Source organism: Rosa chinensis, chromosome 6 (genome assembly GCF_002994745.2).
Source record: "Rosa chinensis cultivar Old Blush chromosome 6, RchiOBHm-V2, whole genome shotgun sequence".
NCBI classification, from domain to species: Eukaryota; Viridiplantae; Streptophyta; class Magnoliopsida; order Rosales; family Rosaceae; genus Rosa; species Rosa chinensis.
The window spans coordinates 18,738,010-18,756,241 of NC_037093.1; the positions used below are offsets into that span (position 1 = coordinate 18,738,010).

The following is an 18,232-nucleotide window of genomic DNA, read 5'->3' on the forward strand; positions in this document are numbered from 1 at the left end:
CTCATGGAAAAGAAAAGGGAAGTCAATTCCCTTCCATGAACCAAACGAGAAAATCGTTAAGAACAACTTGACCTGTAAAATAGTCAAAATCACGTGCACTGTTTTAACTCACCGCGTCGACTCGCTCGCACGGCAAGAAGCACTAGTAAGTAGTAAGTAGTAATCGTGCGTTGCGTTCGGGTACGGTGATGACACGGAAGAGAGGAGGGAGCGAAGACAGAGAGTCTGACTAGGATCCGAGGGGCGCAAGGACCGAAATAAAAAAAACCAAAAATAGAATCTCAAAAAAAAAAAAAAAAAGTAAAAACTCGCAGAAGAAACAGAAAGCCAAAAACAAAAAAGAAAGCCAAAAACGCAGGAATCGAGGAACTAAAGGAGAAAAGCGACCCTTCCTACAAAGAAGAGAATTGAAATTTGTTTCCTTTCTGGCAAACCCTAATTTCCCTCCCTCCCTCTCTCTCTCAGTCTCGCTTCGTTGGTACGGACATTATGGCAGTCTCAGTCTGCAATCCGCGGCGGAAATCCTGAGGACGGCCTCGGCTTCGGCGGCATTGTTTATGCGGGGAATCCAAAATTCCTCTTGATTATTTTCGAAATTTGAATTTGTCGGATTCGGATCGACGCAATGGAGTCTCTGATGGAGCTCTGCGACCTAATCGCGGAGCACCCGGCCCAATTCTCCGAGAAGCTTTCGTGGATATGCGACCGGTGTCCCGCGCCGGAGTCTCTCCTAGGCAGATCGCCTCGGGTGACTCGGTCTCAGCTCAATGCCGTGCTCGCCGTCGCTCGCTTTCTCTCCAAATGCCCCGATTGGGCCGATCTCCGCCCCAAGTCCGTCGTTGTCGAGTTTCTGCGCTCCATTCCCTCCTCCTTCGACCGCTCCTTTTGGCCTCAGTCCTTCGGAACCGACTTGGTCGCTTCGTTTTTCGTCGATTTTCTTGGATATGTGTCGAAAGCCACCGAATTGTCGCCGGAATTCGCTGGCGAGATCGCCGGCTTCTCTGGAGAGGTCGTCGTTTCAGCGATTAGCAACGGAGGCGAAGATTTAGGGATTTCTAGGGCTTTTCTTATGGCTCTGTCGCAGAATTTCCCTCCAATTTTGCCTCTGGATGCCGAGAAGCTGATCACGATGCTAATGGACCAGTTTGCGGTGGTTTCCGGCAATGTAGCTCAGTCTCCGGTGACGCCTAGAGGTCAAAATACGGCGAACTCGGAGACTTCGTCTACGCAGAGCTCGCCGATGAATAATGGTAACCATCAGCTGCCGAATGAAAGTAATGAGGTCAGTAATGTGTCGGGTTCATCCGGCAGTGCGTCTTCTAGGGGGTCAGTGGTGATGAATGGGAGCAGCATTTTGTGGAAGAGTGGGGTTGATCAGTTGGGAGTGACTTTTGGTTTGAATGATGGAGGCGGCGGAGGCGGAGCTGCCATGCTTAGGCAGCAAGTTGCTCAATTTGAGGAAGAGTCTGTGGAAAATTTGGAGAAGCAAGAAGTTGCTTTCAAATTGATTGCTCATATTTTGGAAAAAGCTCACATTGATACTGGGCTTTTGGAGCAGGTTAGACTAATTTCAAAGAGGCAGCTGCAGTCTATGAACGTGTTCCTGAGGGTAAGATTTTCAGAGTTTTCATTTTGGTTATATTGTCGTTTGCGTATTATAGCTACTGCATTATAGTCTTGTGTATGTGAAAATCTAGAGAATGTGCTTATTTGGGAAAGAAATGTAAGAAAGAAATTTGTTGGAATGTTTGGTTACATTTTGGCAGATTAGGAAGCGAGATTGGACTGAACATGGGGCTCTCTTAAAAGCCAGGATCAATACGAAGCTGTCAGTTTATCAAGCTGCTGTCAAGTTGACTCTTAATTGCCTTGCTTGCTTTGATACCGATGGGAAATCAGCCAAGAAATTGGCACATGAGACTGTTGCGTTGTTGATGGAAGCTGCTGAAGCATGTTTACAATCTGTGTGGCGGAAGATGCGAATTTGTGAAGAGCTCTTTGGTTGTTTGTTGTCTGGACTTTCCCAAATTGCTGTCAAACGGGGAGGCCAGGCCCTGCGCATTTTGCTCATCCGCCTCAAACCCGTTGTGTTAGCCGTATGCACTCAGGTACATGTTTTTGATAGCTTTAAATTCTAAATATCAATCAAAACCTTTGTGGTGAAAAGTGAATGTTATTTTACATTTCCCCAATTTGATTTTAACAGGCTGATACTTGGGCGAGCAGCCAAGGAGCAATGTTTGAGAGTGTATTGAAGACAAGTTGTGAGATAATTGAGTCATGTTGGACCAAGGAGCGAGCTCCAGTCGATACATTCATAATGGGACTAGCTACAAGCATTCGTGAACGAAATGATTATGAGGAACAGGTTGGTTGTCTGATTCCCTTTACTAGTTAATAGATTTTCATACATGATGCACATATGGATGCATACATGCAAGCCTAAACACGATGCACAAATAGATGCATACATGCATGCAGATTTGGATGCATTAGTATTGATGCTTTCAGGAGTTTTTAAGTAATTTCTATTTTTTTGTTTGGGTTGAATTGTTGGTTATTCCTTTTTGGACCCTTTCTGTGAGGAAGGGTTTCAGTGTTTTTGCAAAGTCTAATGTTCCATTTGAGACCGTGGTACACTGCATTTTCTTAGTATGCCAAATGCTGATGTCCATGAGTAATAAATCCTGTCAACTTTTCCCGTGCATCTAACTTGACCTATTTTGATTTCATTCTTTTGTTGTCTTACCAACTTCAGGGTGATAAAGACAAAGAGGCGGTGCCTGTAGTGCAGCTTAATGTTGTACGTCTTCTAGCTGATCTGAATGTTGCTGTGAAGAAGTCTGAAGTTGTAGACATGATATTACCTCTATTTATTGAAAGCTTAGAAGAGGGTGATGCAACAACTCCTAGTTTATTGCGACTGCGGGTAAGTTATATTTGTATGAAGAGCATGTATGTCTAAGGTTGGGTTCTGTTTCTATTGTCTCGTATTTATCTAGCGATTTTGATCAATAACTGTGATTGTCTAGCAAGCTATTAGCTAGATGGTTTTGTGAATTATTACTATTATTATGCTGGGAAGAAGTTTGTCAGGTTTTTTTATACTCTATTGCAGCTCCTTGATGCTGTATCACGCATGGCAAGTTTAGGTTTTGAGAAATCCTACCGTGAGACTGTTGTTCTAATGACAAGGAGTTACTTGAATAAACTTTCAAGTTTGGGATCTGCTGATAGCAAAACTGTTCCACAAGAAGCGACAACAGAACGTGTTGAGGTTCGTGTACTGTCTATACTGTGAACTACTTATGATAGTGTTAATTTCTTGACCTGATATATTTGAAATGGATTCTCACTGGTTCAATCACATTCTAGACTCTTCCTGCAGGATTTCTACTCATTGCTAGCGGTCTTACAAGTACTAAATTGCGTTCAGACTATCGTCATCGTTTGCTATCGTTATGCTCAGATGTAGGCCTAGCAGCTGAATCCAAAAGCGGAAGGTAGAATTCGTTAAATAGTATCTTCTGATTGTATGTGATAATATCTTTCAAATACTTTCATTTGAATCATTACAAATATGCACTGGAGATTTTTGTTTTCTGATACTTTGTTCAACATGTTTCTTTGTCCCATTGCATATTTTGATTCAAAGTTTCATCTGATATCTAACTATTGCAGGAGTGGAGCAGACTTTCTGGGTCCATTACTTCCTGCTGTAGCTGAAATATGCTCTGATTTTGATCCTACAGTAGATGTGGAGCCTTCACTTTTAAAGTTATTTCGCAACTTGTGGTTCTATGTTGCTCTTTTTGGCTTGGCACCTCCCATACAGAAGGTTCAACAACCTCTGAAACAAGTATCAACTACACTGAACAGTGTGGGAAGCATGGGTACAATTCCTCTTCAAGCTGTGGGTGGACCATATATGTGGAATACACAATGGTCTTTTGCTGTTCAGAGAATTGCACAAGGAACTCCTCCACTTGTAAGTTCTCATTCCTTTTTATGTCAAGTAGTAATTAGAACTATATATGGGGTATGCTATCTGCATTTTGCATGTTAGATCTTTTGCTGATCATCTTATGAACAGAAACTGTGACCTGGAGAGATGCTTATTTTATGTCAATTTAGGATTGAATGTCTTTGGGCTGTTGTTATCTCATGGAAATTATAATGCAATGTGGTTTTTGACTTCTGTGTATGAAATATTTTTGCTCGAAAACATTGTTTTGCTTTGTGCGGCTATATGGTCTGAATGTCAATTTAGTTCATAGTTTCATACCCGTTATTATGCTCCTCAATTTTCGGTGCCAGTTTGTAACGGTATGGTATGATTGTAAGCTCAAATATATGTTTCTTGATGGAGTTGGTGCCTTCAGTATCTTCATGCTGTATTCAAAACCTTTTTAGTTTTTCAATCCTTTATTTTTGCTATATGCAAACTTGGTATGATCTCAAATCGAGAAGCAACTTCCCAAACAATTAATCAAACAACATAAAAATTCTTTCTGTAGGACAAAGTGAGAAATAGTGAGCAAAGAAAAAGAATAGAAAAAAGAACTAGAACGTGATTAGTATATAAAGTCTCTTAATCAAGTCAATCAATTGAAGAGAAGTCTGAAAGACTGAAACCCTATCATAAAAAGGACTTTATGTAGGTAAATGAATTTATACTTCATGATGCTTAGGCAGTTGTAGGCTTGTAGCTCTCTGAAACTCTTTGTACGGGCTGATGATTACCTGCAGGTCCCACTTTTACTAGCTGACTGGTTGTTATTGAATTCAGCTTCTGTATGTGAATGTATTAGCTGACAATAACTTTCCCAGGTTGTTAGCTCTGTGAAGTGGCTTGAAGATGAGTTGGAACTGAATGCTCTTCACAACCCTGGCAGCCGTCGAGGGAATGGCAATGAGAAAGCTGCTTTAGCTCAACGAGCTGCCCTTTCTACTGCTCTAGGAGGGCGAGTTGATGTTGCAGCAATGACCACTATATCAGGTTTTTAATTTGGTTGTTTTACTTGGTGATTCATGGCGTTGAATGCACATAATCTGTCTTCTTTTATTGTCTGGAATCTCTTCTGCGCTTCGATATGAGAAAGAATAGGTCCTTGTACTTGCTTGATTTCAATCTTTCCAAAATTTAAAAGCTAATCTAGGTAATGGTTTGCAGGAGTGAAGGCTACCTATCTTCTTGCGGTGGCATTCCTGGAGATTATACGTTTCAGCAGCAACGGTGGCATCCTGAATGGTGACTTTAGCTCAACTGCTTCTAGAAGTGCATTCAGTTGCGTATTTGAATACCTGAAAACTCCAAATCTCATGCCTGCCGTCTTCCAATGTTTGATGGCAACTGTCCATAGGGCTTTTGAAACAGCAGTTTTATGGCTGGTATGCCTTTTATCTCATATAAAGCTTTGAGATTGTACCTTTTTTCTTTTATTTTTCTCTTAATGTAGACTCATGAGGGCTTATTTGGGATTGCTTCTGTTACATAGCACTTCCACCGGAAGTGGCTTTGTTAGAAGCACATGAAACGACTTTTATAAAAATTTTAGTGTTTTTTTTTTTGTAAAGTTGAAATGCTTTTAGGAAGCACATGCCAAATGCGTAAAAGTGCTTCTATAATTCAGTAAGCTCTTTTAACTTGTTTTGCCAAACACTACCAAATGCACATGCCAAATGCGTAAAAGTGCTTTTATAATTCAGTAAGCTATTTTAACTTGTTTTGCCAAACACTACCAAATGCACATGCCAAATGCGTAAAAGTGCTTCTATAGTTCAGTAAGCTCTTTTAACTTGTTTTGTCAAACACTACCAAAAGCGCTTTTGGTTGTCTGAAAGCACTTTGCTAATTCTAGAAGCAATTCAAAGTGAGCCCTCGTTACTCATTGGTATTCTATGGCAGATAATAAAGGGGAGTGATTTTGGCACCCTAATTTTGGCACCCTATTTTTACACTTACACTCCACTTTTAACTACTGAAAAGTGGAGTGCAAGTGTTAAATTGTGTTGAAATGTGGACTGCCACATTCACTCCCGCAATAAAAAGGCATAAGGGGCATCATATTGCATCTATGGTCTTGTTCCAATATATAAATAAATAGTATAAATGATACTGTGTATAAATGAGTAGAAGGGCAGTTGAGCATTTTTGTTCTAGTACAATGTTGTTTTTGCTTCCGTATGCCACGCGTGTATGTGTATGGCATGTCAATATCACAGCCTCTTTGATTTGGGTTCAGGAAGATCGAATATCTGAAACAGGAAATGAAGCTGAGGTGAGGGAGTCAACTCTTTTTGCCCATGCTTGCTTTCTTATCAAAAGTATGTCACAGAGAGAGGAACACATCCGGGAGGTTTCTGTGAACTTGCTGACTCAGCTTAGAGATAAGTTTCCACAGGTAAGATTGTTAGTATATTTATATGCACTTCTCTAATTATTACCTGGTGCTTTTTTTTTCCTATTGAACTTAGCTAGTAGATCTTAAACAGATTTAACTACTAATGCAGGTCTTGTGGAATTCATCATGTGTTGATTCCCTGTTATTCTCAATTCATAATGATTCGCCTTCTATTGTTGTCAATGATCCTGCTTGGGTGGTGACTGTTCGTTCTTTATACCAAAAGATTGTTCGAGAGTGGATCATTAAATCACTTTCATATGCTCCTTGCTCTAGCCAGGGTCTTCTACAGGTTGATCTCTAGACTGTCTATTATGAAGCTAGCTTCAAATCTGCAAAATATTTATGTTGTATGCGTAACATTGGCAAAAACTATCATTTAATTCATGCTCATAATTTTTTTATTTTATTTATACACTGCAGGAAAAGCTTTGTAAAGCAAACACGTGGCAAAGAGCACAGCATACACCTGATGTGGTTTCTCTTTTATCTGAGATACGGATTGGTACAGGTAAAACTGATTGCTGGAATGGCATACAAACAGCAAATATTCCTGCAGTTATGGCTGCCGCAGCTGCAGCTTCAGGAGGCAACTTAAAATTAACGGAGGCCTTCAATTTGGAAGTGCTCAGTACTGGTATCGTCAGTGCAACAATGAAATGCAACCATGCTGGAGAAATCGCTGGAATGAGAAGATTGTATAACAGCATGGGTGGATTTCAATCTGGCACTGCACCAACTGGATTTGGGCTCGGTGCTGGGCTTCAAAGGTTGATCTCGGGAGCATTTCCCCAGCAGACACAAGCCGAGGATGACCAATTTAATGGGATGTTGCTCACAAAGTTTGTGCGTTTACTACAAAAATTTGTTAATGCTGCAGAGAAAGGATGGGAAGTGGAGAAGTCTCAATTCCGTGAGACTTGTTCCCAGGCAACTGCATTACTTCTGTCGAATCTGGTAACTTGTGCTGCTTCTCTTAATTCTTGCTTGCTCAATTCTTAAGGCTTTGTGTCATTATCTGATTTACTAGTTCTTTCATTTCAGGGCTCTAATTCAAAATCAAATGTGGAGGGCTTCTCACAACTTCTCCGTCTTCTCTGTTGGTGTCCTGCTTATATTTCTACGTCAGATGCAATGGAAACTGGTGTATTCATTTGGACTTGGTTGGTTTCTTCTGCTCCTGAACTGGGCTCCCTAGTCCTTGCGGAGCTTGTTGATGCATGGTTATGGACCATTGATACAAAACGTGGTATCTTTGCTTCTGACGTAAAATATTCTGGGCCTGCTGCAAAGTTAAGGCCTCAACTTTCTCCTGGTGAGCCAGAAGCGCCGCCTGAATTTGATCCTGTTGAGCAAATAATGGCTCATAGATTATGGCTTGGATTTTTCATTGACCGCTTTGAGGTTAGGAATCACATCACATCTCCCTGTCTCTCATTCCCTGTTGCTGTATGTTTATATATTAATAATATAATTATATATACATATATATGCTATCTTTAGTAAGGTTAACCTTACCATAGAAAGTGCATCCATCCTTACTGGAGACATAACGTCCAACGATTGTAAGACTGGAGTTTAGAAATCACTCCCTTTCAGCCTTATTCCTTGATAGGAAAGCTGCAGTGAAATGATTATGTTGTTTTTCTTGAAGTTCTGGTGCTTCTGTTTGTATGGAGTTCTTTTCGGCCCGTATGAGGACCTCTTGTCCTCTATTTTCTCTTTTTCAAATAAAATTTCTGTTTCTTCTACAGAAAAAGTAGGTAGTATTTGGTAGTACTATTCACCTATGCAAGTTTAACTGGGTAATTTGTTCAAAGTTGAGTATGAGAATCAAAATTAATGGTGGCATGATTATGAGTATGATTGCCCTCCCTGTGAGAAGCAAATTAATGTTTAAAATATGGTTTTTCATTATGTTTATGTTGCAAATTGTGACTGTTCACAAGGAATTTGTGTGCTTGCTTTTATATTTATCATTGTCATTATGTTTGGCTGTACTAGGTAGTTCGACACAATAGTATTGAGCAACTCTTGCTTCTTGGTCGAATGTTACAAGGGACGACAAAGCTTCCCTGGAATTTTTCACACCATCCTGCTGCTACTGGTACATTTTTCACTGTCATGCTTCTTGGGCTCAAGTTCTGCTCATGTCAATCGCAGCGCAATTTGCAGAACTTTAAAACAGGTCTTCAGTTGCTGGAAGACCGGATTTATAGGTGACTGAAATTAGGTCTTTTACTGTCAATTTTACTAAGCATTTTTCAATTTTCTCACATTTTCTTGAATTCTGTATATTCGCATTCATTCTTTACTTGTTAGTTTGGACCTTCAACTGCATAATTAAGAAATTAGTAGCTGAATCTGATTGAAAGACGGACTCCCAAATGCATAGCTCAATCTGTATTGTTGTCCCGTGTATGCATTTCTGATTTGGGTACAGTGTTGTGGTCACGCAAGTGGATTTCTATGTGACTTATGTTGACTGATGCACATTCTGAAATTTGGTTGAAAGTTTATTGTGTTGCATGTTACAGGGCCTCTTTGGGATGGTTTGCTTTTGAGCCTGAATGGTATGACACAAGCTATATGAATTTTACTCAAAGTGAAGCTCAATCCGTCTCTGTATTTGTCCACTACCTTTCAAATGAGCGGGCAGATGCAGCTGTCCAATCGGATTTAAAAGGAAGAGGACATGAAAATGGGAACCGTTTGGTTGATGCGGTGAGATGTGTATGATTAATATTGTTGCAGTACAGCCATATAGTTTTAATAAATGATTCCTCTACTTGAAGAGGATGTCTGTTGCATTCTTGTTGTATATTTTCTCTATTTATGTGACTCTGAGGCTTTTCTACACTCTTAATCATGAAATCAAGTAATAATTCTTGCAGAATGATCAATATCACCCTGTCTGGGGTCAGATGGAGAACTATGCTGCAGGAAGAGAAAAACGAAAACAGCTACTTTTGATGCTATGCCAGTATGAGGCTGACAGGCTTGAAGTCTGGGCGCAACCCACTAATACTAAGTAATCTTTTATTTTTATATCTATTCATCAGTGTTTAAGTGAACAGACACTTTTCTCAACGTCCATGGTTCCATGTGAAATTTTGAATGTTAATTTCTTGCGTTTTGAATTCCATTTGCTTTCAGGGAGACTTCAACTTCTAAGCAAAAAATTAGTTCGGAGAAATGGATTGAATATGCTAGGACTGCCTTTTCTGTAGATCCTCGAATTGCTTTATCTTTGGCAAAGAGGTTCCCAACAAACACATTCTTGAAGGCTGAAGTAACTCAGCTGGTTCAGGTATGTCTTTCCTTAATCAAGAGCTAGAGTAGCAAATGTTTGGACTTTGATTTATGCAAACGAGCATATGCTTTGGCGATTCAAAATGCTTGCAATATCTGAGAACGTTAAGAGATTTATGTATTATAACTGAGTACAGAATATTACACTGGGTATTGTTAGTCTTTTAGAAATAATTATAAGATCTTGGAATTTGGAAATTCTCTTACTCTAGCATGGAATCAGAGTGGGAGATATTTCAATTCCTTGCAAGGGCAGTCTCCCAATTATAAGTTTATTCTACATGCTGGGCATTAATAGTGGACAGAGACACACAACGCGGTGTTAGAGTATCAAAGAATTATTGTTGGTCCCTCATGTCCTAGTAGATTTAGTTTATGGAAATAGTAGCAACTTCATCATACGGGAATTGAGAGTATAAAATCCCTCATTGGGAGTTCTAAGCCTTGCATAGGAATATAAGAGAGTTCTTGGACCTGTTCACCCATTTTTTATACTTGGAATTCAACAACTGATCTATGCTGTAAGAAATATTTTTGGGACATGGTATGTGTATTCTGCACTGAGGCTGGAATATGGGAAACAAGCTGCTGAAAAAGAAGCACAAAAGAAGTGGTGCATTGTGGAAAGCTCTGGTTGCTGCAAATAATATGGGAGGGAGGGGAAAACTATGATATTGGAGAAAAACTATTGATCATGCCGTCTCATTTTCCCTAACCTAGAACTTCTTAGAAGTTTCTGTTCCATCAAATGACATTGGATACTTGTGACCTTTGAGAGTTTTTCTTTAATCTAATGCATAAGCTGATAATTTGCATGGGTTGTTAGCTAGGATGATTCAGAGAACTGAGTGGCTTAGGCTTAACTCTCTTGAACTTATATAATGCCTGGATTTTGTGATTGCATTTATCTGCTCAGATCGGCACAGTCCTTGGAAGGTCAAGAGTGGAAATTTAATATTCCAAACATTCGTAATTTTTGGCTTTAGTTCATATATGACGTTATTACATTCTGCACGGGCTTTATTAAACTTAACATATCTTTTTTGGTTTGGAATCTACTGACATGTTTAATTTTAGTAATCTGCTCCTGTTGGCGCATACTTATTTTCTTAAGTTGTGGGAGCAATGAGTACCATGTATTTTGCATAAATATTCCTGTAGTTCATCATTAACTCTTGTCCCTTGGTATCCTGCCTGATTGCAAGAACAATACTGCAAAGTTGGTTGCTTCTCATAAGTCTCAATTTGTAAATGAAACCAGAAAAGATACAGCCTCGGTTTGTTATGTAAGAAAGTTGAAACCAGTCATTACCATCCTATGTATTTTAGTCAAATAAATCTATTTTGAATTTAATGGCTCTACAAAATCAACAGAAATTAATCTTATCTATTTATTGTAATCTATTTTCTTACACCTCCTAAGAAAAGTTTATGCATTCATTGTCATTTTTTTATCTTCATGTATAATCTAAATGCAAATGTCTATTTGTTCCAGCCTTACTGCAATTTACTTGTTGGATCTTACAGATTCTTATATTTCTTTTTGCAGTCACATATATTGGACATCCGCTCCATTCCTGAAGCATTGCCATATTTTGTTACCCCAAAGGCTGTTGATGAAAATTCGGCACTTATGCAACAGTTGCCACACTGGGCTGCCTGTTCAATCACACAAGCTCTTGAGTTTCTTACTCCAGCATATAAGGGACATCCTCGAGTCATGGCATATGTTCTTAGAGTACTGGAGTCTTATCCTCCTGAACGAGTAACTTTCTTCATGCCACAGCTAGTGCAGGCTCTGCGGTATGATGAAGAGGTGAGTTACTTAATAAAAGCTGTCAATTGTAATTTTCTTTTTTGACTGTGTGCATGTTCATTCAATGTTGTATTAGGTATGTGTTAGAAAGTGAATTGGATAAGTTAAAGTGGAGATTCCTTTCTTTTTGCGTTAACTGTATCTCATTCATATTTACTCCGTTTAAAATTTTAGAATCCTTAAATTTCAATTTCATATCTTGGCTCCTACTTAAACTACAAATTATCGATTTATTGTGAATCATATCACAGTCCCTTTAGGTACAGTTGATTTTAGGTGAATGATAAAATTATGTTTAGGGTTTAGTATTCAGTCTTGTAGTCAACAAAGTTGCTTTCATTATCTCCCACCACATCATACGTATTTACCATCCCATGTGTTCTTTAGCCATCCAAATTGCAAGGGAGGGACCAAAGAAGCAAGAGAACGGTTTTCCATTAGCTGCTTTGAATAGGATTTACAAAATAAACCAAAGAATCCACCTTCCCTGCTCTTTTATCCTTGGGTCCAGAGCTACATTTTCTAGAATAGATGGGAACTCTATGAGCACTGCAACTTCCAAAACCCTAAGATAAAATGTATGGAAGAAGGATTCAAACGCAAGCTGGCAATGGTAACACGTTTTTGTGAAAAGTTGTTATTAGTGATTGGTAGTTAGAACTTGAAACACACTTTTGAAAGACTTTTTATTTTTATCTTTTTAAAGATCAAATTACATATTCCGATCTTGAAAGAACTCCTTTTCACTTTTCGCACTTGTACTTTTGGTCAAATTCTTCTCATCCATCAATTTTCGTCTGAGTACGATTGCTGTTAATCTGTGAGTATGATTGCATGTGTATGTCAATTTAAACATATTGTATATACACAATAGTACAATACACATAATTAGACACACAAGTACAAAAATACTGAGCTTGCATTGGGTTAACTGTTAACCACCACATTATGTGAAACAAATAGATATTGGGAAAAGTATTTATAGGCTAACCGTTCTTTTCGTTTCTTGTCTTTAATTATCTTTTTTTCTGTCTAGCTTCCTGAAGCGCATACCTATATGTTATCTACTTGATTGAATTAGTATAAAATTATAGTGCAGGGTAGACTTGTTTGCTTTACTGTATATTTTATTTTGAACACTTATAAGTAGAAAATTGAACTCAACTTTGTTACACCGATTTTATTTCTAGTTATAATTCTTTTTATGTACGCACAATCAGATAGTATACAATGAAATCATACTTTCATAACCAGATGGATTGGACATTGGTGTTCGAGCACTGGTTTGAGGGTGCTTAATTTGACCACACTTTCTAGTCTGCAAACTCCATGCGATATCATTTTGCAAACTCCATTTTGCACTGTTTATATATTCTTTATGTTTCTGATTTCTACTTGTTCTTTTTGTAGAAATTAGTGGAAGGATATCTGCTTAGAGCCACCCAACGAAGTGATATATTTGCCCATATTTTAATCTGGCACTTACAGGTGAAGCCCAATTCTACTTTTTTTGGAACTAATATACCTAGCTTTACACTACACACGCACATGCAAGCACGCACATAGAGATACAAAGAATGCACACAAGCAGATACTTCTGTGAATTTTGATTGCAAGTATTTCCTATGTGCTTTCAGTCTATAATTAAGTTGTAGTTTCTATTCTTATCAGTAGTGTGTTCATTAATGACAGGGTGAGACAGAAGTTCCAGAATCAGGACAAGAGGCTGTGTCTGCTAAGGTATGCCCAAAATCTGGGAATGACTACTTTCTGTGAAGTTGATTGGGACACAATAGTTTAGCTCTAATGCACACTTATTCTCTTGATGTCACTGCAATTGCTGACGCCATATAGAATGTTATTGCGTATTGTTCACATAATCTACGTATTCCTTCATGTCAAACCGTAAGTATTGAATCACATTATGCTAAAGACAGGTCAGCATTGCATTGTTTTACACAATCTACTTATTCCTTCATGTTCGTAATTAAACAATTTTTTTTCTTTTTTCTGTAAGAGTATAAATTAAGAGAGTTAGTCCTCCTTTCCTGTCCTTTATTAGATTGGATTGGATATGTAAATTCCTTAGGTCCAGGGTGTATTAATGAATCAAATGGAAATAGATGGATTAGTTATTAGAAGTTGATGTCCCACCATGTTGGGAGCTTTGGAAACATGGGGCATAAAAAAGTTAGGATATCCAATCTAACATATCAAACGGGGACACATGGGATGCCATTAATATGTGATATTTGTGATGATACCTAGGGCATGTTCTCACCAAGGATCATACTACTTGCACTTCATTGAAGCTCGTCAATGTTAGTCAAGGGGCCAGACGCTTGTATTTGGTCGAGATGTTTGTTTTGTATTCTTACTTTTGGTCAGATAGACATCATGACCTTAAATGCATTTATTCCGTTGGAATGGGCAAGATTATAATCTGGGCAGCTCCCAATAAACTTCTCTGAGATTAGATCTACTTAGTTGTGGCATGCGAAATTTGCAGAGCAAAAATGCAGTGGTCATTAACAAACACCTATTACATAACCATCAAAATGTGTGTTTCCATTTGGGATCTTCAATAGAATGGTAGAAGTTAAGATATGCTTGCATGTATCTTTATCAATAACACAAACTTTTGTATAAACTAGTGGGTTAGATTACATAATTACGTTCTCTAACTTGTATATGTTGATGCTGTCATTTCAGAATGCTGCATTTCAAGCATTGTTGCCGCAAGTTAGACAGCATATTGTTGACGGTTTTAATCCCAAGGCACTAGACGTGTTTCAGAGAGAATTTGATTTCTTTGACAAGGTTACATCTATTTCTGGTGTACTTTTCCCACTGCCGAAGGATGAGCGTCGAGCTGGCATTCGGAGGTACTCCTGATCTATATTATGTTTCCCATAAAAAAAGATTGTGAATGATATATACATTAAGCACAAGTTTGAAGTTGAACCTAATATGCAATGTGTTTTAACAGAGAGTTGGAGCAAATTGAAGTGATGGGAGAGGATCTCTATTTACCAACTGCTCCTAACAAGCTTGTCAGGGGGATTCAGGTAGATAGTGGAATACCACTGCAATCAGCAGCAAAAGTCCCTATAATGATAACATTTAATGTTGTCGATCGGGGTGGGGACCGCAATGATGTAAAGCCACAAGCTTGTATTTTTAAGGTATGCCTAGCTATCCACTTGACTTTCATAATTTGCCTCATTGATCAGATATTGGTTGCAAAGCACTTATTGAAAACTTGTTCTACTTCCCCTTGCTATTTTTTTTAACCTTCACACAAAAACCCATGCTTCTCATTCAGGAGCTAGTTTGCATGTCCAGTTTGGCTTAACCCATGAAATACAATGGAATATACATTATGCGAACATTTTTTTTTCCTGTCTGTTTTTTTATTTATTACAAAGTTGCAATCTTTGATTTTGAATTTTAATTGTGATACACATTAAAACTTCTTCATAATTTTCACCCACTATCTAGCTAGATTCTCGCTAAATTAATCACATAACTACTCTAGTAATATCATTTGAAATTCAACTCCCACAATGTTTTCCATTCTAGCGACTTTGAATATTTCACTAGTTTTTGTTTATTGTTGAAAAAAGTAATCTGTACATGCTAATGGGCAATGATCACAAAATTTAAATTTCACTCCAACCATGTTCTCTATTCTAGCTAACATTTATTTTGTTAGTTATTCATTACAAAGAAAGTAATATGAAGATGCTAATGGTCATCGACCACACGTCAGTCTTATTCTGCCATTATCTATAGCTAAATCTCTGTATCCTGTCCTAGATCTAGGTAACTAAAAATGAGAAACCCCTCTCATCATAAATTGGGAGGCAACACGATAGGTAGGCAGTTGGAGCAATACTTTGCGACAAAATCAAAGATACAATATAGCATCCTTATTTTTTTTTAATATTTTGGTTCACGAATTAACCAAACTCTTTCTTCAAGGTTGGAGATGATTGCCGCCAAGATGTTCTTGCTCTTCAAGTGATTTCACTTCTTAGAGACATATTTGAAGCCGTTGGAATTAATCTTTATTTATTTCCATATGGTGTGCTCCCAACTGGCCCAGAAAGAGGAATAATCGAGGTTTGAATATCTTTAAATTCACTTAGTGATTGTGCATGTGTGCTTCCTTTGCCTAAGTGGTAGTGTGGTACTCTGATGGTTCTTATACTGAGCTTTTTTCATTGAATTCCACAAACTTGTACGCCTTTTGTGTTTTAAAATTGAAGCTTTCTTCCACATACCTTACTTGCGATACTATACTACGCAATCTTGAGGCTATGTTCAACTTCTTTCTTCTAACTGTATCAATGTTTAAGACTCAAGTAGTTGGAGAAAGCAGTTAAAAATAAATGCTTCAGTTTTACCTTAAAATTTGTCCGCAAAATAGATATGTTCAGCTGTAATTATGTTGGAATACCACTAACAGTTACACACTGTCGTAAATGCAATTCCAATGGATTTATCAGCCCTTATTGAGTGACATGTTTTAGCCAAGCCTCTTATAATCTTTGAGCTAAATGACTGGCCACTGCATATTGGCTTTCTTATCTCTCAATATATCTTTGTTTTGCAGGTTGTACCAAATACACGGAGTAGAAGTCAGATGGGTGAAACTACTGATGGTGGTTTGTATGAGATTTTCCAACAGGACTATGGAACTGTTGGCTCTCCCAGCTTCGAAGCGGCGCGTGAAAACTTCATCGTTAGCAGTGCTGGTTATGCAGTTGCCAGCCTTTTACTTCAACCAAAGGATAGGCACAATGGCAATCTTTTGTTTGACAAGTATGATCTATCTCTCTCCCTCCTCCCCCTTAATTCTTCTTTTGGTCAGTACTTTAAATGACTTGAGAGAATTCACCCAAAAGTAGATTCAGGATCTATATGAGGACCTAACATGCCAAACCAAAATCTTTATCCTCTAACGAATCCACTTGGTAGTCTACTGAAATGTATAAGCTTTGATTGCTTCTGACCACTTGACAAACCACAAGGGAAGATTTATGGGACAGACTTAAAGTTTTGGACATCCCTTTGGGCTTCGGTCACTTTTTGATTCAGGCATTTATTTCTCAGCTATTCTTATGGCTTGAAGGCTGCAGCACACTAGGACATCTAGGATTTAAGTTTTACTCGTTCTAGTTGGTTTACTAGTTTTCTTAGCTTTGTATTGTGTGTGAAGCTTTTGGTTTCCCTCAAGCTTCTGTTCCTGTGGATTACTTATCCACTATTGTGTATATTCTCCTCCTTATTAGCAAGAAAGTGTATTTATAACGGAATAGTTGGAACAAGGATAGTGCAAAACTAATGCTGACATGCCTGATAATGCAGTGTGGGAAGGCTCGTGCATATTGATTTTGGTTTCATCTTGGAAACTTCTCCGGGTGGAAATATGCGTTTCGAAAGTGCACACTTTAAGCTTAGCCATGAGATGACACAATTGCTAGACCCTTCTGGGGTTATGAAGAGTGATACCTGGAACCAGTTTGTGAGGTAGCGAGAGCTTTGAAATTTATTTTGCTTTTCCCCTCCCCAATGTTTCTGGATGATATTTCTGCTGACTGCACTCTTCTTTTGGTCTGTATGTCAACAGCTTGTGCGTGAAGGGGTACCTTGCTGCCCGTCGCCACATGGATGGGATCATTAGCACGGTGGCGTTAATGCTAGACAGTGGACTGCCTTGCTTCAGCAGGGGAGACCCTATTGGAAATCTTCGCAAGAGATTTCATCCCGAGATGAGTGAGCGTGAAGCGGCTAATTTTATGATCCGTGTCTGCACAGATGCCTACAACAAATGGACCACTGCTGGCTATGACTTGATACAGTATCTGCAACAAGGTATTGAAAAGTAAAAGAGGAAACTTTTTTTCCAGAGACAACTAATGTACATGATTCCCTGTAATTTATAGTAATTACTAGTGTCTTATAGCTGCAATTTTTTTCCCGAGGGATTCTCTACTTTGTAGCATTTAATCGGCATCAGATCGAGAATCATTGTATTCTAGGATAGGATTCCTCGTGAGGTTTGTAAAAATACAGTTTGTAGTGATTATTTATTAATGTAATTCTCATTGATTGTTACCAAAGAAATCCTTCTTGAAAAAATAAATGCAAATTAAACGATAAAATGATGTGTAACGTCCACATTATGAGCTAAGTTTGTCATCCATATCAAATCACTTTTACGGTGCTTCTATTGTTTCCGCTTTCTTACATTTTGTTTTGTGTTGTCAACATCACCTGCATGCTCAACTGGCTTCCCGGCTAGAGATTGGGACAAGGTCGCCGGAAGATGGGGTGTGATAAGTGCATTCGCCGTTTGCTCAGTAGTGGGAACCTATTCAATGACGAAATCAGAAATGCATGAGATCATAGTAAGTAACTGTCAAGTTTAAAACCCATGAACATTATCTTTCCGACCTTGAATTGAATGTAAAACTCGGTGTGAAATGAAAGATAAAGTAATAAGTTGTCACATTTTAGCAATGGAAGTGTAGCAAATTAGACATGTTGAATCAACGAGGAAGCTAAGTTGGACAATGCCCTATGTAATAGTCTACATATTAAGACCTGCTTCTTTAATTGCCACTTTGCCATGAAACAGGGTTGGAACCAAAGAGCCAACAAACCATACGTAGGTCATTTTACAACGCACAGA

At 38.4% G+C, this 18,232-nt stretch overlaps 1 protein-coding gene across 1 annotated transcript; it reads left to right on the plus strand.

Annotated features, from left to right (window-relative positions):
• The first annotated feature begins 312 nt into the window (after window positions 1-312).
• Window positions 313-17,664, plus strand: LOC112168888 (phosphatidylinositol 4-kinase alpha 1). Its single transcript, XM_024305823.2, has 26 exons — window positions 313-1,609; window positions 1,767-2,108; window positions 2,207-2,368; window positions 2,759-2,929; window positions 3,119-3,277; window positions 3,376-3,503; window positions 3,682-3,988; window positions 4,831-4,999; window positions 5,174-5,391; window positions 6,246-6,404; window positions 6,514-6,696; window positions 6,828-7,361; window positions 7,449-7,808; window positions 8,409-8,623; window positions 8,942-9,128; window positions 9,299-9,435; window positions 9,561-9,714; window positions 11,266-11,532; window positions 12,943-13,020; window positions 13,225-13,272; window positions 14,245-14,417; window positions 14,522-14,717; window positions 15,517-15,657; window positions 16,151-16,359; window positions 16,906-17,067; window positions 17,168-17,664. The coding sequence occupies exons 1-26, from the start codon at window positions 626-628 to the stop codon at window positions 17,424-17,426; spliced, it is 6,102 nt and encodes a 2,033-aa protein (XP_024161591.1). The 5' UTR covers window positions 313-625; the 3' UTR covers window positions 17,427-17,664.
• The last annotated feature ends 568 nt before the right edge of the window (window positions 17,665-18,232 follow it).